Source organism: Gossypium arboreum, chromosome 2 (assembly GCF_025698485.1).
Source record: "Gossypium arboreum isolate Shixiya-1 chromosome 2, ASM2569848v2, whole genome shotgun sequence".
NCBI classification, from domain to species: Eukaryota; Viridiplantae; Streptophyta; class Magnoliopsida; order Malvales; family Malvaceae; genus Gossypium; species Gossypium arboreum.
In genome coordinates this window covers 47,168-72,997 of record NC_069071.1, presented here as the reverse complement: position 1 = coordinate 72,997, position 25,830 = coordinate 47,168, and the positions used below count along the sequence as shown (strand labels likewise).

The 25,830-nt window shown below is 39.5% G+C and overlaps 4 protein-coding genes and 1 pseudogene across 6 annotated transcripts; 2 read left to right on the top strand and 3 right to left on the bottom strand.

Annotated features, from left to right (window-relative positions):
• Positions 1–277: 277 nt before the first annotated feature.
• LOC108455175 (uncharacterized) lies at positions 278–3,374 on the bottom strand. The gene is made up of 4 exons (XM_017753774.2): positions 2,840–3,374; positions 1,525–2,310; positions 879–926; positions 278–796 (listed from the first exon to the last, which is right to left on the bottom strand). The coding sequence occupies exons 1-4, from the start codon at positions 3,020–3,022 to the stop codon at positions 512–514; spliced, it is 1,302 nt and encodes a 433-aa protein (XP_017609263.1). The 5' UTR covers positions 3,023–3,374; the 3' UTR covers positions 278–511.
• On the top strand, positions 3,360–5,765 carry LOC108479926 (uncharacterized; annotated as a pseudogene).
• Positions 5,766–7,531: 1,766 nt separating this feature from the next.
• LOC108463494 (amino acid transporter AVT3C) lies at positions 7,532–9,469 on the bottom strand. The gene has a single exon (XM_017763455.2). The coding sequence runs from the start codon at positions 9,088–9,090 to the stop codon at positions 7,816–7,818; it is 1,275 nt and encodes a 424-aa protein (XP_017618944.1). The 5' UTR covers positions 9,091–9,469; the 3' UTR covers positions 7,532–7,815.
• Positions 9,470–10,382: 913 nt separating this feature from the next.
• Positions 10,383–13,437, bottom strand: LOC108465201 (probable protein phosphatase 2C 47). The gene is made up of 4 exons (XM_017765550.2): positions 12,516–13,437; positions 11,883–12,080; positions 11,482–11,687; positions 10,383–11,365 (listed from the first exon to the last, which is right to left on the bottom strand). The coding sequence occupies exons 1-4, from the start codon at positions 12,705–12,707 to the stop codon at positions 10,810–10,812; spliced, it is 1,152 nt and encodes a 383-aa protein (XP_017621039.1). The 5' UTR covers positions 12,708–13,437; the 3' UTR covers positions 10,383–10,809.
• A 6,307-nt stretch (positions 13,438–19,744) lies between these two features.
• Positions 19,745–24,488, top strand: LOC108456947 (glutamate receptor 3.6-like). 3 transcript variants are annotated; one of them, XM_053023083.1, is made up of 8 exons: positions 19,745–20,368; positions 20,440–20,493; positions 20,838–21,136; positions 21,232–22,568; positions 22,658–22,935; positions 23,064–23,095; positions 23,212–23,618; positions 23,701–24,488. In XM_053023083.1, exons 3-8 carry the CDS (start codon positions 20,854–20,856, stop codon positions 24,205–24,207), a joined length of 2,844 nt encoding a protein of 947 aa, XP_052879043.1. In that variant the 5' UTR covers positions 19,745–20,368; positions 20,440–20,493; positions 20,838–20,853; the 3' UTR covers positions 24,208–24,488. The 3 variants fall into 3 exon arrangements, with proteins under 3 accessions (XP_052879043.1, XP_017611204.1, XP_017611212.1); XM_017755715.2 differs by having other exon boundaries at positions 19,746–20,493; XM_017755723.2 differs by lacking the exon at positions 20,440–20,493 and having other exon boundaries at positions 19,747–20,368.
• Positions 24,489–25,830: the final 1,342 nt, after the last annotated feature.

The window sequence follows — 25,830 nt, the reverse complement described above, 5'->3', positions numbered from 1 at the left end:
CTTATCTACTACACCTATTGCTCTTGGAAACCTATATAACAACCCCTTTTTTCTACAAGAAGAAGAATCAATAACTGATGACCAAAGTGGTTGATCCAAATCATGACATGATGACAAAAAAGAGGATTCATTCAACACTATCTAACACATAGACGTGTGATTCATAATCATTACTGAAGAAAACTTGGAGTAGAATAGCTGGATGGTAATGGTGTTCCAACCATAATATGCAACTGGTATATAATTAACTTGAAAACAATGTGAACAACACATTCAGTTATCGCAGTTAAAACTCCCCTGTCATTTCCTCACAATAGTTATTACTTTATACTTTGTTAACCATTAATCAAAAATAAGAAGAAGAAGAAGAAGAAGAAAAAGAAGAAAAAGAAGAAAAAGAATCTTATTGAAAATGTCACAAGCCCAAAAAATTAAAACAATTAAAACAAACACAATCAATAGTCGTACAGGTGGAGGGAGGAATCTTTAATCCCTTCTTCTCTTGCCCACCTTAAATCTTAAGTTTGCTCATTCCAGCATCCATGTTAGATTGACCATCTGAGCTCCTCAGGTTCAGCCATGGGTGTTGCAGACACTGCTGGGCAGTTGGTCGCTTCTCTGGGGAAAAATCAAGAAGAGGAGAAAGAAACTCCAAAAACTCACGTGCATCAGTCTCGGAGAATTTATATTTAGTCACCAACAATCGATCCAGTGGCAGGAACTTCAGTCTCCGAATCCTCTTCAGATCCCCATGCCTGTCAAAAAAATCCTTTGATCGAGCTCCTCCAACAGCAATCTGCTTACACATGCATATATTAACATTTCTATCACAACAATTTTATAACAAGGAAAGGACATTAATATAGAAATAATTTTACCTTCCGAGGCATCTTTCCAAGAAGTTCCATCATGAGAGCAAGGTGATCCTGGAAGCAACCAAATGAATAATATCATTCCCAGTGGTCCTTTCCTCCATTTATCTATAGGGTTATTATTTATTATTATTATGACCCATAAACAAACAAACAAACAAACAAAAAATAGTAGGCATATAAATAAATTCATAATAATATGCTAATCAAAGACAATAACTAAATCTCAGTAGCTAGTGCCGCTGTTAAAACCATGAGACACTTCACATGTGTATATGAAAAAACTAATTTGATTTGACTTAAATATAAACATGATTACTATGATGCAGGCCTGCCTTCTACTCAGCACAGTTATTTTTTATAGCTCTTTTCTGGTATGATACCTATAAGAAAAGAAACCAGATCACACTATAATGGCAGGATCAGAGGGGAAGGATGAAAAAAATGGTAATATGACAGCTGCAATGCAAGTAGAATAACTAAATATATAATAGGTGAAGAACAAAGATGATCCTAATCTGGCATCATGCCAGACAAATAGAAAATACTGTTTTCCTTGAGCTACTCCCTATTCCTATTTTCTAAACACATATCCCGCAAAAAAAGGACAAGGAAAACCATTTCCAAAGTGTGATGCATAGAACAGTCATACCTCGTCTTCGCTGAAGCCTTGTCCCGTTTTGGGAGCAAACATCATGTCACCAGTAGCGAGCTCAAAGGCTATGCAAGCAAATGACCACATATCAACGGAAAAGGTATACCCAGATAGAAGTATGACCTCAGGAGCTCTATACTGCCTTGTTTGAATTTCTTCTGCAAATCGTTTGTCAGCCCAACATGCGTTTCCAAAGTCCACAACCTTGCACCTCATATCAATCCCATCAAGACATCTTGCAGGTTTTGGAGCTTCTACTCCCATTGAATCTCTTCTAACACCTATATTAGCAACTGCTCTTCTGGCCCTCCGTTTCAATTTTTTCTCAATGATGTTCATGGTAGATCCACCATTTAGGGTGCCCCCCTCAGGCCTTTCAAGAATTGGAGTAAGACCAGATCTAACTGGATCCTTGGCTGGATCAATAGTGGAAAAGAGAAGAATATTTTCAGGCTTTAAATCCGTGTGGATTATACCAACCTCCCTATGCAAGTAATCCAGGGCTATCAAAATGCATTTGCAGATCTCCCTAACTTTATTCAATTCAAGCCCTTTGTAACGGTTAAACCTGATTAATTGAAGTAAGCTATCACCGAGGAATTCGAGGACCATGCATAGATGTTGGCCATTTGGACCACTGTGCTTAAAGTGGTCAATCAGGCGCACCACACACTTCGAGTTTGAGGGGTCTCCGTCAGCAATAGATGAAAGGACATCAATTTCATGAAGTGCAGCTTGTGCAAATTGTTGTGCGCTTTTCTGGATCTTTAGAGCAACATATTTCTGGTTCAAAAGAGAAATGGTTTAGATAATACAATGATGCTAATCAATAAAAATCAAGGGATACCCTCTCTTCTTTTTTTCAAGAAAATTTCCAAAAATCAACATCTTTTATCAAGAGGCATCATAGGATTACAAAAAGCAAAGAATTTGACAACTCATACAAGAAATACTATTCAGATTTCAGATCAGGTTTTCTTTTTTCCTTTAAAAAGTTTAATCAACCTGATTATTATTGCATACATCTGACCATATACTTATAGCAAAATATCTAGGCATCAATCGCCGATCCCAAAAAAGAGTAATAAGAAACGAAACGGATAATAATGTCGTAGAGATTCTTTATAGAAAAAGCCAAAAATGAATACTTGCGGGAAAGGGGATACTGACAATAACGGTTAAACGGAAAGCAGAGCCTATAAGACCCAGAACAAACAAAAGTTAAAAAAAAAAAAAGGCGGAAAATGAAATAAGACCCAGATCATAAGAAAAGCAGAAGAAAATCTAAGGTGAAGGAACAGGAGGGACATACAGAGGATTGGGTATCGTAAGCGAGCCAAACAGTGGAAAACTGACCCCAACCCAGCTTCCTCTGAGCGATGTAACGACCAGCGGCGAATGGATCGCCGATCCGGACGGCATGATATCCTCCTTTCCTGTAAGAGTCGATTCCCTCGTCATCTTCCTCCGAACCCGATGATGAAGAACAAGACATGTCGGCAACTGTGATCGGATCAGCGTTGGGAGGAAATTAACGAAAAAACGGAATTTGTTTTTTCGTTGATTGTTGGTTTAGTTTTTTGTTTATATATTTGGCGATTTGTTTGCTTTATTATCCTTTTTTTTTACTTTCCCTTTTGTTGTGGCCGGGTGCTTTTTTTATGGTTTGCTATTTTTGGGCGGGGGGGTGTGTTAATTTTGTGTGTGGCTTTGAATAGAAACGGTGCAAAATAATGCAACAGGTGTCCCGTCCCATGTTCGCTTTATGGTGCCGCCCTCCCTGCTGCGTCATCCTCATTTGAACATAAGGCTCTTTTGCTTGCCCCCTCGACATGTTGGCTTGGGCTTTGGGCAATTTGCATTTGGTTTTCATGATCCCGGAAGCCCATATAATGATCCTCACCTGGCTCATTAGCGACCTAGTAGGTAAGTAGGTGGGGTGATGTTTGTCTTAGGTTTGAGCGATGACTTAGTTTCATCTGCCACCTGCCCTTTTTGGTTTCTGATGAGATCTAATGCATCATCGCTAATTACATGATTGCTTTTTTTTGCTCAACTATAGTATCATTACTTTTTTTCCCAAGTATTAATACCAGTAGTGTTATAATCCCTTTTATAACACTGACTGAGGCCGCAAGTTGCAGTATGTAATTTGTGTGCGACTCGGTCAATAAAACAAACGACGTCGCTTCCCGCCTAAGTAAGCCAATCAACATCGTAGGTGGCCTTTTGAAGTTTTCTAATTTCTGATTTCGTCGGGTGCAAGCAATCAGTTTAGTCTTGTTTAACATTTCGTCTGTGGAATTGGATGATTTATGGTTATGTTATGTATCCATTTCCCATCTGATTTTCTATTCCTTGACGTTTCTTCCAATCCTGGAATTTTAAATTCCAGCTTGGCGGTGGCGGGATATTCCTAACAATACCGATCTGTTCGTTGCTTATTCTAGGAACGCCAGATTAGTGGAGCCGAGGCTGTTGCCTTTTTTCAAGGCTCCAATTTTGTCCCAGAACGTTCTCTCTCAGGTCATTTCCCTCTTGCCTTTTTGTTTCTCCTACAAATCATACTGAACCTTTCTTCTTTGCTCAGTGGGTTTTTTTTTTTTTTCTTTTGGGGTTAGTTTGACTTCTTTTTCCCATTCGTTGGTTTTGGTTGAGATAAAAGGAGAACGACAACACATAATTGTTATATGGTTTTCACTCAGCTTAGCAAGTATCATTTTTTGTTCAAATATCATATGGAGAACATCTAAATGTTGTTTAGCAGTGCAATGCTCGGAAAGAACTGGTACCTAATACTTCTAGGGGTTCGGTAGATTGTTTTACATCTCTTCTCCTTGTGGAGAATTCATGTATCTGTTTGGTTTATTCCTTTTGTCGCACTCAATTGATGTTTCTATTTGTAGGTTTTGATGGATGCTGACCAGCAGAAACTAGGTTATCTTGGTAGACAAGAATTTTATAATGCCCTTAAACTTGATACTGTGGCACAAATTAAGCGAGATTTGACTCCAGATATGATAAATGCTGCACTGTACGGCCCTGCTTCAGCTAAAATTCCTGCTCCCCAGATAAACCTTGCAACTGTACCTACACCACAGTCCAATCTAGCAACACTAGGGACACCTGGCCTTGGTAATGTAGGTGTAAATCATCAGCATCTCCAATCACAGCAAAACCAGGTTATGAGGCCAACCCAAGCAATGCCTTCCAGCATTTCATCACAGACAGAACAAGTTCTTGCTGCACAAGGCATGCTGATGGGAGGTAACATTGTGGCTCCTCGTCTTCCAACTTCAAACTCCTCAACTAATTGGCAAAGTAGAAACTCGGGGTGGTCTTATAGGTGGTGCTAATAACCAAGTTCATAGCCAAGGTTTTGGTCCTTCTACGAGCCAAGATGGATTTGGACAGACATCTTTGGGTTTGACACTTTTTATGCAACCAAGACCGCTATCAGCTCCTGGGCAGATATCCTCTACTACTGAAAAAGGCAAGATATGCCATCCAGCCAGTTAACAGAAAAGGATCCCAAAGAATTGGTGGCTTCGGGAAAGGGGTTTGTCTCTGATTCCTTTCTTGGTGACTTCTCTGCAACTTCATTGCAGTCAAAGCAACTTCTTTGGCGGCCGCATCACCTGCAACTAGCTCAACTGTCTCAATGACCTCCATTCCAGCACCAGGGCCCGTACTTCTCTAAAGCCAAGGCCAACCGAGTATTTGCTGAGTACACTTTCTCAACAACCTGTGGGTGGTCAGTATCATACAGGTCATCCAACAAGTAAACTGAACAAGCAGGTTACAGTCCAAACCAATGCCGTCTCTGGGTCAACTGGATTTCCTGCTGGACCTGGGAACTTGGCTTCTAGAGAATCAACTCAGTCTCAGCCCCCATGGCATAAGATAACACAATCTGATGTACAGAAGTACACAAAAGTATTTGTACAAGTTGACACTGATAGAGATGGAACAATTACCGGTGATCAGTCATGCCATCTGTTCTTAAGCTGGAGGCTCCTTAGAGGTAGTCTATGATTGGTTGATTGTCAGTTTCTGGTTTATCTACTGCTAGCTCAATTATGCTGGTTAAAAAATTTTTTGTCCTTGAAATATCATGTTGATCATGCAATATCTGCATGGATATAACTGGTGGATCACTAAGTTGCATTTTGAACAGCTATTGGTCATCTTATAACCTACCTATAAGTGTAAAGATGAGATTCTATTTTACTATTTAACTGATCAATTACTCTCAATACAGTTTATTTTCTGATTATGTTGGCACATGGGATACAAACAAACACTATATATGTGGAAAATGTTTCAACAATTTATTTTCTCTTTCTCGCATATCAAGTAAATGTGCACATTCCATGGAACCTTAAGAATAGCAATCAACAATGTCTTCCCTTTAAATTTCTCAATAGCCCAATGCAATTCTTATTGCCATCGTGTAACTGACCTCCGAACCTCTCACAATGAAAGAACTCTTTTGCAAACCTCGCAGCTGATTGGTATGAAAATTGTGACAAGTTTGAAGACACAAGTATGTACCTTTAGGGCATTTTTATCTTTTGTTGTCCAAACTAGAGTGCTTGCTGAACCGCATTTAGTAATGGACTTTGCATGTCCCTAACATAATGTTGATTGTAATGTATCAAATTGACATGGTACTTTCTTCTGACTATTCTGTAATCTTAATACAATTCTGATGAACTGTCACTAACTCTCCTTTTAGAATTCACATTTGTAAAGGAGCTCACTCGTGATATACAAAATGTCATAGCCCCTCCAAAACCAAAAGTTTTACAAGTTCAAAAGGAAACGGCTGCTGGCGCTAACACATGTAAGATTCTTAATACAAGCGAATGGATCCATGAGAGACTTGGCAAATGAGCAAAGAGAGGATAGCCTGGCAGAAAGTCCCTCTGGAAGTCCAGCTATAAGTAGTACAGAAGATAAGCGATCTCAAGAATTCCAGGATTCTTATGTGACAAACAGTAGTGGTGCTGTCTTTTTATCAAAGGAAGCCTTATATTCTTTTAATCACTTTCTGTGGATATCAAAATTCTAGTATTTTGTCTTCATTTAATCTTTTCCCGAATGGATGATGTTTGTTTGATGAGAAGATTTGTCAGAATTGTAATGAAAACCACAAATGGTCTAAAGAATACGTCCTTTGCAGGAGACAATGGATCCTGATGAGCATGATAATAACTCTATATTTTGTCTTGGTGACTTCAACATAAAGCCCATAAGATCGCAGTCCTCCCAAACAGAAAACTTGTTCCCAGGGAAAGGCCCGTTCACTTTTGAGTATTCTGTTCCGAGAACCCCTGCCTACATAGGTGACATGTTCCATGGGAAAAGCTCATCTATTTTTGCAGATTCTGTTCCTAGCACTCCTGCCTATGCAGATAACATGTTCATGGGGAAGAATTCGGCCATATTTGCAGAATATATTCCAAGCTCTCCTGTCTATGCGGATAAGTTGTTCAAGGGGCAAAGCTCGTCTATTTTTGTTGATTCTGTTCCAGGTACCCCTGCTTATCATTATGGGAGCTCCCAGAAGTTTTGTGAAGGATGGGAAGATTAGTCATTTGATAGTAGCTCTGGGTGTGATTCATTCTGCGTTCAAGAAAATGGACTCTTTCAATTCTCCTCGCTTGATATTGGTTATGGGTATGATTGGTTTGATGCACAACATTCGGTAGCAAGGTTTGGTTCCACACGAAGCAGTAGAGGATTTGATCATGGTCATGAGTTACCATTGTACTGGGCCATTTAAGACGTCAGAGGAGAGCCAGAGTCCCGAGGGAAGATTCTGATTACCGGAGTGCTTTTTAGTGAAAGCGAAAAAAATAAATGCAATTAATTCGGGTGTTCGTGTGATTAAGATTTTGCTCTCTCTATATGTATAGTGATTAATCATTATATATTTTATTGGAGTCTGGTCGTAGGTGATTAGCATTTGATATGTAATATAAAATTGTATATAAACTCGTTTTTCATGCAGTGCAACTTGCTGGTGTATTCCTTTTGCCGAATAGTATTATTTCGTTCACCCTGCCGATTACAAGTTGCAATTTGCTATGATTTGACAATAGAAGCAGCACGGAGAAAGAAAAATGTACACAAACACAAAGATTGAACTGTTATGAAAATACATCAATTTCTCGAGGAATTAAATGGGCATCGTACATGGTCAAGTTGTATGTCTAATCATTGGAATTAACAGTCGTTCATATGATCACCTCACCTAAAGAGAGGAAAAAAGAAAGGAGATCATTAGGCCTTGGACGCAAATATCTCCAAGAGCGAAGACCAGGTTCCTGAGACTCCCATAATCACACCCAGAACCACAATGATGGCATCCAAAATCAATCCATCCCACCCTAATTCCTTCTTGAATACCATCAAATGAAAAGCAGCAGGCAACACAAACCCCAGAGCACAGCAGACACTACTGCCCACTAGAGACAAGAAATCTGCAAAATTTGGGACCAGCAGTGCCACTAAACTTACCCCCAAAACAACTACCCACCTTAGCCATAAGCAGTATCTAGAATCACACAACCGCCTCTCCACCACCTCGTAAACTGGGTTCATCATCAACGGGAATGTTATAAACAGGTTCACACATAGACCCAGTTGCACCAGAGTGCTTATTAACCCTGCTCCCAGGTTGGTAGTGATTATATCTTTGGTTTCTTCACCAAAAGCCATGTATCCCAATATCCCAAATGCTCCATACAGCAGAGAAATGAATGCCATGCATAAGGCCAATACTTTCCCAAACTTATCTTTGTATTTAGCCTCTAATTCCAATGGCAGTATCATCCCTATTCCTTCAAAAGAATAAACAGCCACCCCCAGGCCATAAAAAAATACAGAGAAACCACCGAAAGCCTTCAACTCGGGTCTATTCTTCAAGAAAACCAATACATCCTCTACCATCACCACTCCCACAGCTGCAAGATCTACCACATCCGCAAAGATACTCAAAGGAGCCAAATGAGTCAACGTTGCAATTGAATTCAAACCTAACTGGAATGGAAAACAAGCCCACAGATACACAGTCTTGGAACTGAGCCCAAGAATACTTGCCTGATTGTCAGCATTAAAGACATAGGCTAAAGTGTTGGCAATAAAAATGAGGTAACTAATGCAGAAACCAGCTTGGGCAAGAACTATCATTATATCTACCGCAAAGCGACCAAGGGGGCCACAAACCTCGAAGCCAAGATCACCGAAGGAGTTGATCTTGGAGAAGCCATGGATAGACTCCAGCTTGCGGCGAGTAAAAACCAAAAGCATCATGCAGTGATAGGCTAGGAGAGCAACAGAGAAGAGCATGAGGGAGCCCATAAGCCAGCCAGTTTTCTTGAAGGTGTAAGGAAGGCCGAGGACGCCTGCTCCAACTATAGCTATAAAGACGTTTGCAAAGGTCTTTGACTGGGAAGACAGGCGACGTGGTTGGCCCAACAAGGGGGTATCTTCTCTTGGGAGAGGTGGCACTTGCAGCACATGCGAGGATGAGCTTGCTTCCTTATCAAACCCCATATCTAGACCAAAAGAGTGATGAGTGTAAGATTTTGAAGAAAAACAAGAGTAGATTGGTTGGGCACTTAGGATGTTTTAATTCTTAGACGGAGGAGATGAGAATAGATGGGAATGTTGTTTCACTTCACTTGTTATTAGATAAAGACAGACAGACGAGTGCAAGTTGTTGGCGTTTGAGAGATCTAAATGGGAGCAGAAAATACCACTTTACAATATGCATTCTGCAAAAGGAGGAGCAGAATTTGTAAAATAATGTAGGGGATGGGGCACGTTAAGATTTTTTTAATGATCCTTTTCGATTCTTTTGTCGTTTACTTGAAGTAATAAAGTACAAACAGACAACCAACTCAAATGCACATGTGGTGAGATGAATGTTCGGAGGGGCAGATGGGATAAGCCGAGCAACCTATCTAAAAAAAATCTTCAACAGTTGAAGTGGGTAGACAAGTTGAAGTTAAACACGCAAAGCAGATGAGAATAAAGAAAAAGATGAAAGCCAGCAAGGCTATCATTCAGCAGCCACTGTCGGTTTGCCGCTTAAGCAAGGCCCCATTATTAGCTTTGACGTATGATTCTCCATAATCTTTTGTGGGCCGTTTGATTGAGACCACATTATCTTTCTGTGTTTGCCAAACTGTCCCTCCCTCCCATCCAAATTCAACTCATAATTTCACTGCCACCCCCTTCAACTATTTCTTCACTTCTTTTGGATAAGATACGAAGAAATATCGTAGATATAAGTAAGATTTTTTTGGCTCTTGCCCTGTGCTGACTTTATTATTTTGTTTTTGGGTTTGGTTTTCCCCTGTGTGTTCTGTACCGTGGCATGAATACTTGAAGAGACCAACACAAGAACCTGGATCATACATACATACATACATATTCCTCCTTTCTTTTAGTTAGTTTGTTTGTTTCTAGCAGAGCGAGCAGTGAGTGATGATTTTTGGTGCAATTCTCTGTTAACGAAATCATCTATAGGCCACAGATAGGCACCAGCATTTTCGCTGGTATATAAACTTAATGATGCAATTCCCAATGGGCTATGCTCGATCAATATAGTGTACTCCAGTCCAGTGTATTTGTAGGCTTAAACTTAATATAGGGCTTCACTGATTTGGGTTTAAGGTTAAAAGTTTGGTCCATGTTGGATGCCGTTGCCAAACTGCACATGGATAGAGCATTATCAACGTAGATGCTATGATATTACATGGCCTCTGGACTTTAAGAAGATAGAGATTCCGAGCAACATAGGTAATAGCAAGTAATTAAAAATTAACAATCTCAATCTCAAATTTTATAAGCTTTACTTTCTCTGGAGTAAGATGTTTTTCATGTGTCTAATAGTAAATAAATTGTTACAATTAAAATATAAGATAACTTTGTAGTGCTACCTCATACTTGGAGCTTAATTGCCCCTGAAAAAAAATCCCTGCAACTAACATCAAACTTGCTGAGGTTGCCCCAGGCAACTTATTACCAGTTTCAGATTGTAACTCAAATGTTACCAACTCAAATTCAAAAAATATACTAATAAAAAATGAAAAAAAAAATGTATACACCGGACACCATCCAGGATTCAAGAAATCATCAACTATTTCTATCCACGTCACAGCAAGTGGGAGGGACCAGTTGTTATTCAGAAAAATGGCTCTCCGATTGGTTTAAATTCCATTGTTTTCTTCTTTTTTGTACAAGATACAGACAATTCTTATCACTCGGTCATTCGTTGTTCAAAACACCCTTGAGGAGATCCAGCCCTTCTGCTGATATGCTCCTCCTTTTATACGATCTCGGAATTTCAATCTTCGGAGGTGGGTCTGGCGAGAAGCAGACTACAACAACAGTTAGATTATCACATGTGTTGCGTTGTAATGCTTCCTTCACAAGTGCTCTTGAGCACTTCTCAGGATCATTATGCTGCATCAACTCCTTCCTCACCATTGTCACAGCACATTGGCTACTCATCACATCCCAAAGCCCATCACACCCCATTATCAGAAACTCATCTTCTTCTGTCAGCAAAATTTCTTCCAACTCTGGCTCACAGCTTAAGGGACTCTTCGAACCTTTAGCGCCCTTAATATGCCAGTCTCCAAGAGCACGTGCTACAGAAAGCTGGCCATTCAGGTAGCCATCATATATCACACCACCTAGTTTCTCGATTCTTAATCTTTCAGATGTACAGTTGGGTTTGTGGTCTTTAGACAACTCGATTGCTCTTCCTCGTTTACCCAATACAGCTCGAGAGTCCCCAGCATTAGCAATGATCATGGTTCTGACAGAAACAACCATAGTTAAATCATGTCACACTGCCATACCTTACGATATCAACGTCCAACGGCACAATGCATATGTTTTAAAAAAGTAAATGTTTAGCATCAGATTTCTTACCTTTCCAAAATGAGAGCAGTCAAAGCAGTGGTGCCAGAGGACCTATCAAGAGATTTAGCATCTGCAAGTGCATGATCAGCTTTCACGTAAGCACGCTTAACTGCCTTTTTTGTTCCAGTTGCAAAATTAGCGTCTTCAACAATGAAGTTGAGAATGTTCTTTCTGGTGAAGGATGCTGCATCTAGACCACCATGCCCATCAAATACCTATAGGAAAAAAAGGCAGAACCTTAGTTCTACATTATATATATAATCCAAAGCTAGATAAATCTGATAATTGTGCAAAGCTTTACGAAACAGGCGTACTAAGGTGGCTGGTGACTAAAGGAATTGTTCCATACGCTGAAATTACAAAAACAGTGTCCTGAATTTAAGTAATCTAACCTAACAAAAGTTACACACCCCATAGAATGCTCCTAGGCAAGGACAGCTTGCAGCCGGGCCAAGATGCTGAAACAGATCATCAATACATATAAACTCATCTTCCATATATTGTTTTGGTCCTTTCTCAGAACAGCTTCCTGAACGGAATACAGGTAGAAAGCAAGAATCTTCACGTGATGGTGGTGACTTCAAGCCCGCAGCACCCATAACTGATTCCTACATCAACCCAAAAAAGAACTATTTTACATGAAATTTGTTTTAAAACTTATGCAGCAGGCATCAACTCGAGTGACAATGTAAACGAGGGGAACATCAAAAAGGAGGCTAATAATTCACAATGAATCCCATGAAACAAAAGCAACAATTTAGGTGAAATCTGAAATCGTTATAAAGCTTTTACATAGACTGAAAATAACAACAATATAATTCTTAGCATGAGTTGGTGAGCTTAGTTCAATCCAAAATGTAGTTTACCAAAGGAAGTTTATGTTTTGGTTCTTCAAAAGAAAATTTCACCCCAAGTTTATGCTAATGTAAATACACATGTACAGGTTAAACTTGATCATGCAGCTGAATTATTGGAAATCTAACTCAAGAGCATAAAGGCAACCGAGGACTTTAAAGAAGAAAGAAAAGGCAGATAAGACAAACATGTTCGATTAGCCACGCAGAGCTTGAGCAATGGCGCATAGCAGAGAGGCTTCTTGGAGGTTTGGCAGCGCTGGCTTGGGTCATATTCCCCAATGTGTCTTCATTTTCATCCTCCATTGAATTGAAACCACTTTTGAAGCTTCCATCTTCTAGTTTTGTTGCATGTGGAGATACATCTGTCGCTGGAGCCATTGATCCCCCTCCACAACCCACAAAAAATGAAAAAAACACAAATAACACTAACCCATCATTTCAAAGGGGAAAAAAAAGGTGCCTGTCAGATTGGGTAACAGGCAGCCCATATTTTTGCATGAATCAACTGCCCAAAAGGTGAAGCACCTGATCCAAAGATTCAATTGAGATGCACTCCACCCCAGACGTATGGTATGAAAAGCCTGTCTTTTTTTTTTTTTTTTTCTTTTGCAAGTTGGAAAATTTATTGGTTGGTGTGAGGAACTAAAAGCAGCCCCATTGCCAGGTTGGGTACACCCTATATGTGTGTAATTATGAAGGTCCAAGAAAACAAACAAAACTTAGAACGTAAAAGAGAAGAAGAAAATAGTATTAAAAGAGGAAGAAGAAGAAATGCAAAACCAAAGCATGGAAGTAGGAAAGGGAGGACCGTTTAGAGAGAGAAGGAACGGAAGTCTGTTATTATATGTTTATGGGATTCCAAGTTTTGCGCACTACATTATAGGTAAAGCTTGAAAGGGGATTGGGTTATTGACACGTGTTTCACTTCCTCATCGTTGACCTTTCCCTTGGTTTGGATTTCAATCAACGTCTCTCTCTCACCTATCACTCATCCAACCAAAACCTACCATCTTCAAAGCTAAAGCAGCCTTCCCTACACAACGCTTCAACCACTTTTACAGTTATAATTGCAACTGCTATTCATTGTCTCCCCCCGCCATGCCGGGGGATTTTCATTTTTTTTTTATTTAAGTAATTTTATAATTATTCAATTATTATTTATTTAAACCAATCATTTTAGATATTTCATTTAAAAATAAAAATAAAAATATTTTTGACTGTATGTCAATACTTAACGTTTTAAAAATTATATTGATTGGAAACAAATTTATTATCCATATACATACCAAACATTAAATTAATTTATTATCTATGTATAACAATAATTATATTAGAAATTAATGTGTGGATGAAACCTTTAAATAAATAATTTTATATTAAATTAAAATTAACGGTTTAAATTTTTTATAATTGATTGGTTGTAAATCCTAAATCACATCGCAAGTGATCCAATTGAATTTTTAGACTTTAGTAGTAAGATTTTAAGAGTGACACATGATATGATAAAAAAATAAAAAATCTAAGAAAGAAAAGAAAATATTACAATATTTGAACTCTAATGGTGAACTTAAAATATTCCATTGAATATTAACCTTAAAAATAAAATTAACTAAACTCCATAGTGCAGCTGTCTGTCCCCAAGGAATCATTTGCAGCACATACTCTTAAAAGGAAAGAAAAAAACATATGTACAACATACAAACATACATAAATGCAAATGGAATGAAAATTGTATAACAATGAGTGTTAGAGTAGTTAGTTTGTTATGAGTTGTTATAAGTTGTTAGTCTGGTGCAAATAAGTAGTTACGCTAATGAGAGTGGTCAGTAGTATAGTCAGTAGTGATCTTCTATAAATACTTCTGTATTCCTTAAAGAGAGGAAGCTTTTGAGAATTCAATATATGAGTTTATTCTTAATATTCCTTAGGTTTACCTTAGGTTCTTTCATGGTATCATTCGCCTAGATCCTGGTGGTTGTCTTCGCTCCGTCTGCATGGATTCGACTGTTGAATCTCTGACTGGTGCTGCTGCTCATGCTTCTTTCTCCAACTCTCGGCTGATCCATAGCTTCTCGCGTCATGACACTGTTAAGCTCGACGAATCGAACTTCGTTCAATGGCAATTTCAGATTCGACTCATTGTTGAAGGCTATGACCTTCAAGGTTTATTGGATGGCTCCATTCCTAGTCCGCCGAAGGTTGTGACGATGACCGACGGTACTTTTGCACCGAATCTAGATACGGCTCTGTTCACACAGCAGGTTCGGTTGCTTGCATCGTGGCTTCTATCCACGGTTAACTCCTCTCTTCTCTCTTACTTTATTTCCACTAAAACTGCATGTGATATCTGGAGTGCTGCTAGTCATTTGTTTGCAGCGTCTTCTGTTGAGAAAGTGGCTCAGATCCGGCATGACCTTCATGCCGTTCGGAAAGGTGGATCCACAGTTAAAGAGTATGTTTCAAAGATTAAAACTCTTTGTGTGCTACTTGAGGCTTCGGGATCTGAAGTTTCTGAGGCAGAGAAAGTGAAGGTTCTCCTAGGTGGTCTTCCTCCTGAGTTTGATTCGGTTTTCATGTTAGTTTCGATCTCGTCGGAGTCTTTGCCGTTTCAAAAGCTAGTGGATGTGTTGATGGCGTTTGAGAGTCAGCAAACGAGGGTTGTGCGTGATGTTCCTATGGTTGCGCATGTCGTCGAAACTCCTGCTGATTTTGATTTACGAGGTGTGCGTGGTGGGAGATCGTCGACTGGAGCTCGTAGCGGTCGTGGATTTCGAACGAGAGTTCAGTGCCAGATCTGTAATCGTCTGGGACATGTTGCACAGCGGTGCTACTATAGATTTGACAGAGATTATGGTGCTTCTGATGCGGCTGCTGTGGCCGGTGGTGGAGCCGCTCGTGCGCGTGGTTATCAGTCACTGCCACGTCCTGAAGGTGGGCAGTGGGTATGGCAGCACCCACCTGTTGTGCGTGATTATCCACAGCCCAATTGGGCTGGTCTGTCAACTGGACCGATTGGTGCATTTCATGCACCCCGTATGTCAGCGCCTCGTGCTTATGCGCCTGGGGCCGATGCTCATCCTAGCAGGCCTGTTTTGGGCCCAGAAGCTCAGTTTTATACTGCTGCTCCTAGGCCGAATGTGACGGATCACATGCTTGGCCAAATTGATCAGCAAAATGGGCTGACTCATGGTACTCAGTACGTGTCCCAACAGTCTCCTGGTTCACCTGTAGCGAATTTTGTGGGTGTCCCGACTGGTCCACCTGAGGCCCCGTGGCGTACCAAACCACGTGCTCGAGATTTTGATGTTGATAATTCTCAAAATATTGGTTTGCCTCGTATTCCAGATTTTTGTGCCTCTAATTTTTCGGACTCGTCTCAATTTGACTCGAGTCATGTGCCTACACAAGTTGGGTCTTCGTCCTGGTATCCCGATTCTGGAGCATCGCATCATGTATGCCAGAACGCTGCGGATTTAAATACTACTACTCCTTATTCAAGTACATCTGAACTCTTAATGGGGAATGGATTTCCTACTAAAATTTTGTCTGTTGGTGATACAGTTATTTCTACAAATTCAAAGTTGTTACAGTTGACTAATGTGTTGTGTGTGCCAAGTATACGGAAGAACCTGTTGTCTGTGTCTCAGTTTGCTAAGGACAACAGTGTGTTTTTTGAATTTCACCGGTCTTACTGTGTCATAAAGGATATCTAGACGCAGGAAATCTTGTTGCGGGGCCAAGTTCATGATGGACTGTATCACTTCTCCGTTGCATCACCCGGGTCATCAACTAAGGTGGCTCAGGTTCATAATATTGGTTTTCAAGCTTCTCAGTTGGTTCCTAATGACTTCACACTATGGCATAATCGACTGGGTCATCCGTCAGCTAGGATTGTTACTGATGTTTTAAATAAATGTGGAATTGTGTCTAATAATAAGAATCTTTCTAATATTTGTGTTGCATGTCAGAAGGGTAAGTCCCATAAACTGCCGTTTCCTAGTTCGAGTACTGAGTATGTGGAGTTGTTTGAGTTAGTCGTTTCTGACTTGTGGGGTCCTGCCTCTGTGGCATGTGAAGGGAATTTGTACTATGTTTCCTTTGTGGACATGAGTAGTCGATTTACTTGGATCTACTTGATTAAACGGAAATCTCAAGCCATAGATTGCTTTCGTCAGTTTCAGAACTTGATAGCTACTCAGTTTGGGAAGCATATTAAGAAGTTTCAAAGCGACTGGGGCAGAGAGTTTCGTGCCTTTGCTTCTGTTCTTGCTGAACAAGGGATTATTCATCGCCTCTCGTGCCCTCATACTTCTGAGCAAAATGGGGTCGCTGAACGGAAGCATTGGCATATAGTGGAAACGGGGCTCACGTTGCTTGCTCAGGCAAATCTCTCTATGAAACACTGGGGTTATGCGTTTTGTAGCGCTGTTCATCTTATAAATAGACTGCTTACTCCTGTCCTTCAAGGTCAGTCACCGTATCAAAAGTTATATGGGTGTGTCCCACAATATAGTCACCTCCGAGTTTTTGCCTGCTGTTGTTTTCCATATCTGCTCCCGTTCGTTGGTCATAAACTGGATTTTCGACCTCAACCATGTACGTTTTTAGGTTACAGCTCTCAACATAAGGGTTATTTTTGTCTTACACCAGACGGGCGGGTCATTATTTCTCGTCATGTTGTTTTTGATGAGCATCGATTTTTATCTTTGTCTCCGTTATCAGATCATGGTGATTATTCTCGGCAATCTGCTACGTATGTTCCTGTTGTTCAAGTTTTTCCTTCTCGTTCACTAAATTCGCAGACTCCTCCTCTACATGTTGCTTCCACACCCTCTCCTGTCTCTGATTCTGCATGTGCTGCTGTTAACTCTAGGGTTGATTCTTCGTTTGACACTTGCGTGTCACCAGCAGATGTGACCGCCTCGCCTAACACTGATGTTTCAGGAGCTTTTCGTGACAGTGAATCTGCTCCTCTGCTCTCCTCTGAGCATCTGATATAGGGTCAAGTGCCGTGTGTGTCTTTGGGAAATATACATGCTATGGTTACACGGTCAAAAGCAGGCATTTTCAAACCAAAGGCGTTGACCGCCGAAGCTGTTGATTTTGAGCCAAGTTTTATTGATGAGGCGCTTGCTCACCCAGATTGGAAAGTTGCTGCTCAAGCTGAATTTGATGCACTCCTGGCCAATTCGACCTGGGAACTTGTGCCTGCTCATTCTGGACGAAAAGTGATAGGGTGTAAATGGTTGTTCAAGATTAAGAGGAACCCTGACAGGTCTGTTAATCGCCGGAAGGCTCGGTTGGTTGCTAAAGGGTGTTCGCAAATAGCAGGTTGTGATTTTACAGAAACTTTTAGCCCTGTGGTTAAACCGGCTACTATTCGTGTCATTCTGTCTATTGCGGTGGCGAGGCGATGGCCTCTTCGTCAGGTTGATGTGAATAATGCTTTTATTAATGGAGATTTGAGTAATGAGGTGTTCATGCATCAGCCGCCCGGTTTTGTACAGTTTGATTCGGTTGGGCAGCCACTTGTGTGTCGGCTGAAGAAGGCTTTGTATGGGCTTCGCCAAGCCCCTAGGGCTTGGTTCGATAAACTCAAGCAGTTTCTGGTGTCTATTGGGTTTATCACCTCTAAGTCTGATACCTCTCTTTTCATTAGAAATACAACCGAGGTTGTGTTATATATTCTGGTATATGTTGATGATATAATCATAACTGGTAATGATTCAGCTGTTATAGCCAGGTTTGTTGATCAGTTGAATGCTAAGTTTGCTCCCAAAGATATGGGTGATCTGCATTACTTTCTTGGGCTCGAGGTTACACGCTCGTCTACTAGGTGTCTTCACTTATGTCAGAAGAAATATGTTCGTGATCTTCTTGTTCATAGCTCCCTTTCTAATGCAAAACCAGTTCATACACCTATGATTAGTTCACCTCGGTTGTCCAAAAATGATGGCGATTTGCTGAGTGATTCGACTGAATATCGGAGTCTTACTGGGGCCTTGCAGTATGTTGTTCTTACCCGGCCTGATATTGCATATGCTGTTAACCGTATTTGTCAATTTATGCACAGCCCTACTCCTCTTCATATGATTGCTTTGAAACGCATATTGCGATATTTATGTGATACTCTTGATTATGGTATTGTGTTTCGTCCTTCTTCCCGGTTGTCGCTTGTGGGGTATGCTGATGCTAACTGGGGCTTGGATTTCGATGATCACCGGTCCACGTCTGGTTACTGGGGCTTGGATTTCGATGATCACCGGTCCACGTCTGGTTACTGTGTATATTTTGGTCAGTCACCAGTCTCGTGGTGCTCCAAAAAGCAGCACGTGGTCTCTCGTTCTACCGCTGATGCTGAATATCGGAGTCTTGCTACGGCTACTAGTGACGTTACTTGGTTGCTCTCTTTGCTTCAAGAGTTACAAGTCTTATCTATTGATACTCCAACTATTTGGTGTGATAGTTCAAATGCTGTTGCAGTTGCTGCCAATCATGTTCTTCACTCCAAGTTCAAGCATGTGGAACTTGATCTGTTTTTTGTCCGTGAGAGGGTTGCCGCTGGTACTATTATTGTTGGTGAAGTACCTGCCTGTGATGAAGTAGCTGATATTCTCACCAAGCCTCTTTCGCATACAGTTTTTACTCGGTTTCGCCAGTTTCTTCAGGTCTTACCGATTGAGACGATGGATGCATGTTAGAGTAGTTAGTTTGTTATGAGTTGTTATAAGTTGTTAGTCTGGTGCAAATAAGTAGTTACGCTAATGAGAGTGGTCAGGAGTATAGTCAGTAGTGATCTTCTATAAATACTTCTGTATTCCTTAAAGAGAGGAAGCTTTTGAGAATTCAACATATGAGTTTATTCTTAATATTCCTTAGGTTTACCTTAGGTTCTTTCAATGAGCATTGCTTGAAGGTTTAGAGATAAGAAAGAATATTTGAATCCTTTGATATAATAAGTTAAGTCCACACTAGACAAAGCAACAAATATATCTCACCCATAAAAGAAAAGAAAAGAAAAGGAATATGGACTTAGCAGGGCGGGGGAGCAATCAATTAGGCATATATTCCCCACAGCTGCAAGTCATAAAAGTAGTGCTGCATGATCATATATAAAATTGGATAGTGTCTGAACATATATGCAAGGAAGAGCTGAGCCATTGCTTTTGTCTCCTTTAATTTGTTTAGTAATATAATCATATTTTTAAGAGTCTGCTACATCTACATAATCGGTACATTCATTTAGAGCTTGTATAGTGTTAGGTAAACGTATCCATCACTTGCTTCTTTAGGAGGGCCAGACTGAAAAGCCTTACCAACTTGTATGATATATATTATAGAAAACATTGAAGAGAATGTATGAACTTATGACCATTTCTAAAGTAAAGTGGTGAATATGGTACGTCAAAGTTTAAGGAGCTAGAAGCAGTGGTAATTAACCTGAAAGTTGTAGACGTATCATCCACCAATGGCACTCTAGTCTAGGCAGCAAGTAATGTAATAAGCATGCAATTGCAAACGCATGGATGATATAAGAAATGCACAAATTATGCTAATGAGGTGGAAGAAGCACTTGATAGCATAGGCCACTTACAAAAAGGGGTGGGGTCTGTGTTCACTTTTCTATACTAGGTTTAGGTTGGGTGTCTACTCTTTGGAAGAATGGAGTGTTCGACTATGGCGTGAGTTGACCTATTCTTCCATTGGTTGAGTAGAAATACCACAGATCCGGCTTTAGCATTACCATAGTGCATATTAAGATACTAATAATCATTCATGCTGCTGAATTTTTGACAGTACTGGACCACCACTAAGGGACCACTCGTAGTCATTTCAACTTCAAAATGATATATTTCTCCACCGCGTCATTTTATCATTCCTGCCTCTTTCCTTGTCAAATTAATTTTCATCCTCAGGAATTCACACTAGGCGCCAACTTACGCATGTTATCCTTTTAGTTGCTTCTGTCCACCTTTCATGAAGCTCAGTAATGGCTCCAATCTCAAAGTGCAACCCAGTTGTTTCAGCACATGTTAAATGTATGCCAATTGTTATCTTCTTTTTTTTTTTGTTTGCACTAGTCTTACCTTCATTAAAATCATCACAACAGACAGGGTCTCTTACTTAAAATTCATGGCTGCTACGCTACACCTACTCTGCCACTGTGAGTTATGGTCCAAAAGTCGTTTTTGCTTTTCATATTTGTACCAAGCTTCTTCTACAATCTTGTCACGTGAATTAAACCTCTTTTTTTCATGTTAACTACTGCTACAACTATTTGATTTGATAGCTTGCCTGGCACTTGCTTTGTCAGTTTTAGTTTTATTTATTTATTCCCCTTCTTGGGTCCTTTCTTGCGTTTTGCAAATTAGCGGAGCACAAGATCTTATGTTTTCCTCATCCTGATTTCTTATTTCAGATCCGCTGTTATTAATTCTATTGTTTGATTGCCTTGTCGTGGTTTAGCTTTAGTCAACGTATCATTTTCTACTGATCTATTTTTATCAGAGTCGGAGCAACTCTAATGAAGCAGCAGCAGCAATTTACCATGAATATCATCCTATGGCTTCTGGCGTCTATGATCGTGTGCAATGGTCTTCCACTGAACGCAAACGTTTCTGGAAGGCCTGCAGTTGTGAATATTGGTGCTATTTTTTCATTCAAAACTGTTATCGGAAAAGCTGCAAAAATTGCAATCGAAACAGCCATAGAAGATGTAAATTCAAACCCAGATATCCTTCCAGGAACTAAATTAATACTACAGATGAAGGACTCCAATTACAGTGGGTTTATGGCAGTAGTGGAAGGTACGTCCTTTTTGTTTATTGTTATCATGAAGACTAACAGTTGCATGCTCAAGAATTTCTCCTTCTCTATGGATTCATCGTTGATTGAATTGCAGCTTTACTGTTCATGGAGAGAGACACTGTAGCCATAATTGGTCCCCAATCTTCTGTGACGGCTCATGTGATTTCCCATATTGCCAATGTCCTGCGAGTCCCTCTATTGTCATTCTCATCCACAGATCCTACCCTGTCTCCAATTCAGTTCCCATTCTTTGTGAGGACTGCTCAGAACGATTTGTATCAGATGTCTGCCATTGCTGAAATCATAGACCATTATGAATGGAGAGAGGTCATAGCAATCTACGAGGATGACGATCATGGCAGAAATGGGATTGCTGCTTTGGGGGATAAACTGGCCGAAAGACGATGCAGGATCTCCTACAAAGCGCGTTTAAGCCCAGAACCCACCCGGGATGAAATCACTGACGTGTTGGTGAAGGTGGCTTTGAGGGAGTCTAGGATTCTGGTTGTACATGTTCCTGGTAGCTGGGGTCTGAAAGTGTTCAGTGTGGCTCAGTATCTAGGAATGCTTGGAACTGGCTATGTTTGGATTGCTACTAATTGGCTATCTACCGTCCTGGAAACCAACTCCCCCTTATCTCAAGATGCTATGGATGATATTCAAGGTGTTGTTACGCTGCGGATGTACACTCCAGATTCACAACTCAAGAGGAGATTTGTTTCAAGGTGGAGCAACTTAACCAGAGGAAAGCCAATTGGACTCAACACTTACAGTCTGTACGCCTATGACACAGTCTGGTTGCTAGCTCATGCAATCAATGAATTCTTCAATCAGGGAGGAAACATTTCTTTTTTAAATAATTCTAGAGCATCGGAGCTGAGTGAAGGGAACTTACATCTTGATGCTTTGAGCGTGTTTCAAGGAGGGAACTTGTTACTTGACAACATTTTGAACGTCAATATGAAGGGTGTTACAGGGGATTTCAGGTTTACTAGTGATCGGAATCTCATTCATCCTGCATTTGAAATCATTAATGTGATTGGTACTGGCTATAGAAGAGTAGGATACTGGTCCAATCATTCTGGCTTATCAACCGCACTTCCAGAAACCCTTTGGGAAAAACCGCCTAACCGTTCTAGCACAAGCCAAATGTTACACGGCGTTGTTTGGCCTGGACAAACGACGCAAAAACCCCGTGGATGGGTGTTTCCAAACAGTGGAAGACATTTGAAGATTGGAGTTCCTCATCGTGTTAGTTACCGTGAATTTGTGTCAGTAAGAGGCCCTGATGTAATTACAGGATACTGCATTGATGTATTCACTGCTGCTCTCAATTTGTTGCCCTATGCTGTCCCATACAAATTAATTCCCTTCGGGGACGGCCGTACCAACCCAAGTGGCACTGAGCTGGTGCGTTTGATCACAGCAGGTGTAAGTTCCATGAACCAAATCTTTTAAAGTGGTTGGTTGGTTCCTTTCATTTGTAATCATCAAGTTCTGATCTTCTTATCATGATTCAGGTATTCGATGCGGCAATAGGCGACATTGCAATCATCACTAACAGAACAAAGATGGCAGATTTCACACAGCCATATATTGAGTCTGGATTAGTTGTGGTAGCCCCAGTTTGGAGGAAGAATTCTAATGCTTTTGCCTTTCTGAGGCCGTTCACAGGAAGGATGTGGGCAGTGACAGCTATCTTTTTCCTGCTAGTGGGAACAGTAGTTTGGATTTTGGAGCATAGGATGAATGATGAGTTCAGAGGCCCCCCAAGAAGACAAGTAGTTACTATTTTATGGTTAGTGCTATCTGATTTTGGTTGCATTTTGTTTTGAAATGAATAAGCCATGAGGGGGATTGCTTCTTCTTCTTCTTCTTCTTCTTCTGAGTTACTCAGTAACTTTGTATTTGAAACTCCTTTTGCAGGTTTAGTTTTTCAACTTGGTTCTTCGCCCACAGTAAGTGACACTATACGTAACCGTAATCAGTTTTTGCTATACATAATAGCCATTGATGTACCATATATTGAACTTGCAAAAGTTTATGCTACTTGGTTTTGTTCTGTTATCTTCAGGAGAAAATACTGTCAGTGTACTTGGTCGCATAATTCTTATCATCTGGCTATTTGTGGTTCTCATAATCAACTCTAGCTACACGGCCAGCCTTACCTCAATCCTTACAGTGCAACAACTTAGTTCTCCCATCAAGGGCATTGAAACTTTGGTATCAAGCAAGGATCCCATTGGCTACCAGCAGGGATCATTTGCCCGAAATTATTTAATTGACGAACTAAAAATCGATGCATCACGGCTGGTTGCACTTAATTCCCCGGAAGAATGTGCTAAAGCTTTGAAAGATGGGCCCCACAAGGGTGGTGTGGCTGCAATGGTGGATGACCGTGCTTATATAGAGCTCTTTCTCTCCACCAGATGTGAATTCAGTATCGTAGGCCAAGAGTTCACCAAAAATGGATGGGGATTTGTAAGTGGTGGTGCTTGTAATGCACTAATATTGTTGGTAATTGTATGTTTTACACACAAAATTAATGGTATTGATGTGGCAGGCCTTTCCACGGGACTCTCCTCTAGCAGTGGACATGTCAACTGCCATTCTCAAACTTTCAGAGAATGGAGATCTCCAAAGGATCCATGACAAATGGCTGTTAAGACGTGCATGTAGTTATCAAGGTGCAAAGATGGAAGTGGACAGGCTTCAGCTTAGAAGCTTTTGGGGCCTATTTCTCATATGTGGATTAGCTTGCTTGATAGCTCTCTTTCTGTATTTCTTGAAAATGGTAAGGCAGTTCAGCCGTCACTACGCTGAGGAATCCGATCTTTCAGGCCAAAGCTCTCGATCTGCACGCATTCAGACATTCCTTTCCTTCGTTGATGAAAAGGAAGAGGAGGTTAAAAGTCGGTCCAAGAGAAGGCAAATGGAGAGAGCCTCTAATCGGACTGATGATGGATCAAATAGCACTAGCTACTCTAGCACTAGCTACTCCATCAGAAGAAATAGTGAATTTGCTTCAAACAAAAGCCTTGGAGCTACCACTAATACGGGTGAAGTCTAGGTAATGTTTGTTCCCCCCGCATGATTTTATTTTTAAAAAAATAGATATTGAAAAAAGGAAATCAATTTAGAGAAGCAGTGGAGGCATATTATGTAAGAATCAATCAGCCTCAGCACATAAAGGCTAAGGGTATATGTCCTGCTTGTATAGGCTTCTTTTTCCTTTTTTTTCTTCATAAATTTGACTTTTAAGATGGGTTATTAAATTCTTCATTGCTCTGTAACATCCTCAAAATCTTCTTTGTAGTAAATAATACGAGATAAAATCTTATTGAAAAATAATTATAAGATCAATGAAAACAAAAGTTGTAAGATATCAAAAGAAAGTTAAATCAAGAAGTAAGATATAATGTATTAAATTAAGGAATAGATTAAATTATAAATATGTGAAAAATTTTGTGGCATAAGTATAAATATAAAAAGTTGAAGTGAAAGGTCAATAGTGCAAATATCTTAAAGGTAGGAAGATCTAGAAATTAAGGAAAATGGATTAAAAGGAACAAATTGAATAAGTAAAAAAGTATAATGTACTAAATTATAATTTTACTAAATTAAGTGATGATTTAATGATAAAATTTTAAAAATTATAAAGAGAAAATGGTCAATTAGAAAAGAGAGAACTCTAGAATGCAATAATGATGCTAAAGATATTTTACTAATATTTTATTATAAATAGCTAGTAAAAGGAGAGAAAGATGAAGGAAAAACAAAAGAGAGAGGATCCTCCATCTTTCCAACATGAGTGAAGGGGAGAGAAGAAGAAAACTTTGTTGTCTTTACAATTTGATCCTCCTACCAAAAATTCACCATTTTCACCTAGAATTCCAAAGAATTTTCATAATCACCAAGAGAGAAAAGTGATAAGGAGATTATGGAGAATAATAAAATCACCTTGGATTCAAAAAAATAAAAGTTAGAAGAGAGAGAAAATCAAGTTAAAGTTTGAAATCAATAGCACAAGGTAAGAACATTAATATTTCAATATATTTTTAAATTTGATATTATTGAAAAAGTATGAAATTGATGTTAAATTAGAGTTTTCTTATATAAAGTTTTATATTCTTAATATGTTAGTGAAGAGAACTAAGAGGGAGTGATGAGAAATATTGTAGAAAAAGGAAAGAAATGTGTTATAGACTTGGTTATCAACATTTTGTACTAAAACAGTTTTGGACAGTAGCAGTAGTCTAACTTTAAAAATTCACCAAAAAATGTAGAAATTGAATTAGAGATTAATTAAAGTATGAAATTAAAGCCTATTGAGTTTAGTTTTACATAGAAAAAAACGATATAAGTAAAAGAATTTCATATTATGAGATATATGAATTTTGTGAGACAATCTCATATTGATTTTAGCTCACCTATTCGATTTTGAAAAATCATAAAAATTGTAAAAAATGATTAAGGGTTTAAATTTATATTTTAAATTCTTAATGAGCTTATTTTTAAAAGAAACAAATGGAAACATCATCTAAACCTCGTACCAAAAGATAATTAATTTTTAGTAAAGAAAGGTCAAGTCATCAAATAGCAAAATAGAGACAAATTTGAATAATTTACTATACTTATTGGCTAAATTATAAATTCTTAGAATTTTGAATTCTTTAGCTCAAAATATAAATAA

Coding starts and splice junctions, on each gene's coding strand:
- LOC108463494 (XM_017763455.2), bottom strand. CDS start 9,090: ATGGGGTTTGATAAGGAAGCAAGCTCATCCTCGCATGTGCTGCAAGTG.
- LOC108456947 (XM_053023083.1), top strand. CDS start 20,854: ATGAAGCAGCAGCAGCAATTTACCATGAATATCATCCTATGGCTTCTG. Junction 23,096..23,211: donor AACTTGGTTCTTCGCCCACA/GTAAGTGACACT, acceptor TGTTATCTTCAG/GAGAAAATACTGTCAGTGTA. Junction 23,619..23,700: donor CCAAAAATGGATGGGGATTT/GTAAGTGGTGGT, acceptor TTGATGTGGCAG/GCCTTTCCACGGGACTCTCC.
- LOC108465201 (XM_017765550.2), bottom strand. CDS start 12,707: ATGGCTCCAGCGACAGATGTATCTCCACATGCAACAAAACTAGAAGAT. Junction 12,081..12,515: donor CTGCGTGGCTAATCGAACAT/GTTTGTCTTATC, acceptor GGGTTGATGTAG/GAATCAGTTATGGGTGCTGC. Junction 11,366..11,481: donor ACTGCTCTCATTTTGGAAAG/GTAAGAAATCTG, acceptor TGTTTCTGTCAG/AACCATGATCATTGCTAATG.
- LOC108455175 (XM_017753774.2), bottom strand. CDS start 3,022: ATGTCTTGTTCTTCATCATCGGGTTCGGAGGAAGATGACGAGGGAATC. Junction 2,311..2,839: donor CTTACGATACCCAATCCTCT/GTATGTCCCTCC, acceptor CTTTTGAACCAG/AAATATGTTGCTCTAAAGAT. Junction 797..878: donor TTGGAAAGATGCCTCGGAAG/GTAAAATTATTT, acceptor ATGTGTAAGCAG/ATTGCTGTTGGAGGAGCTCG.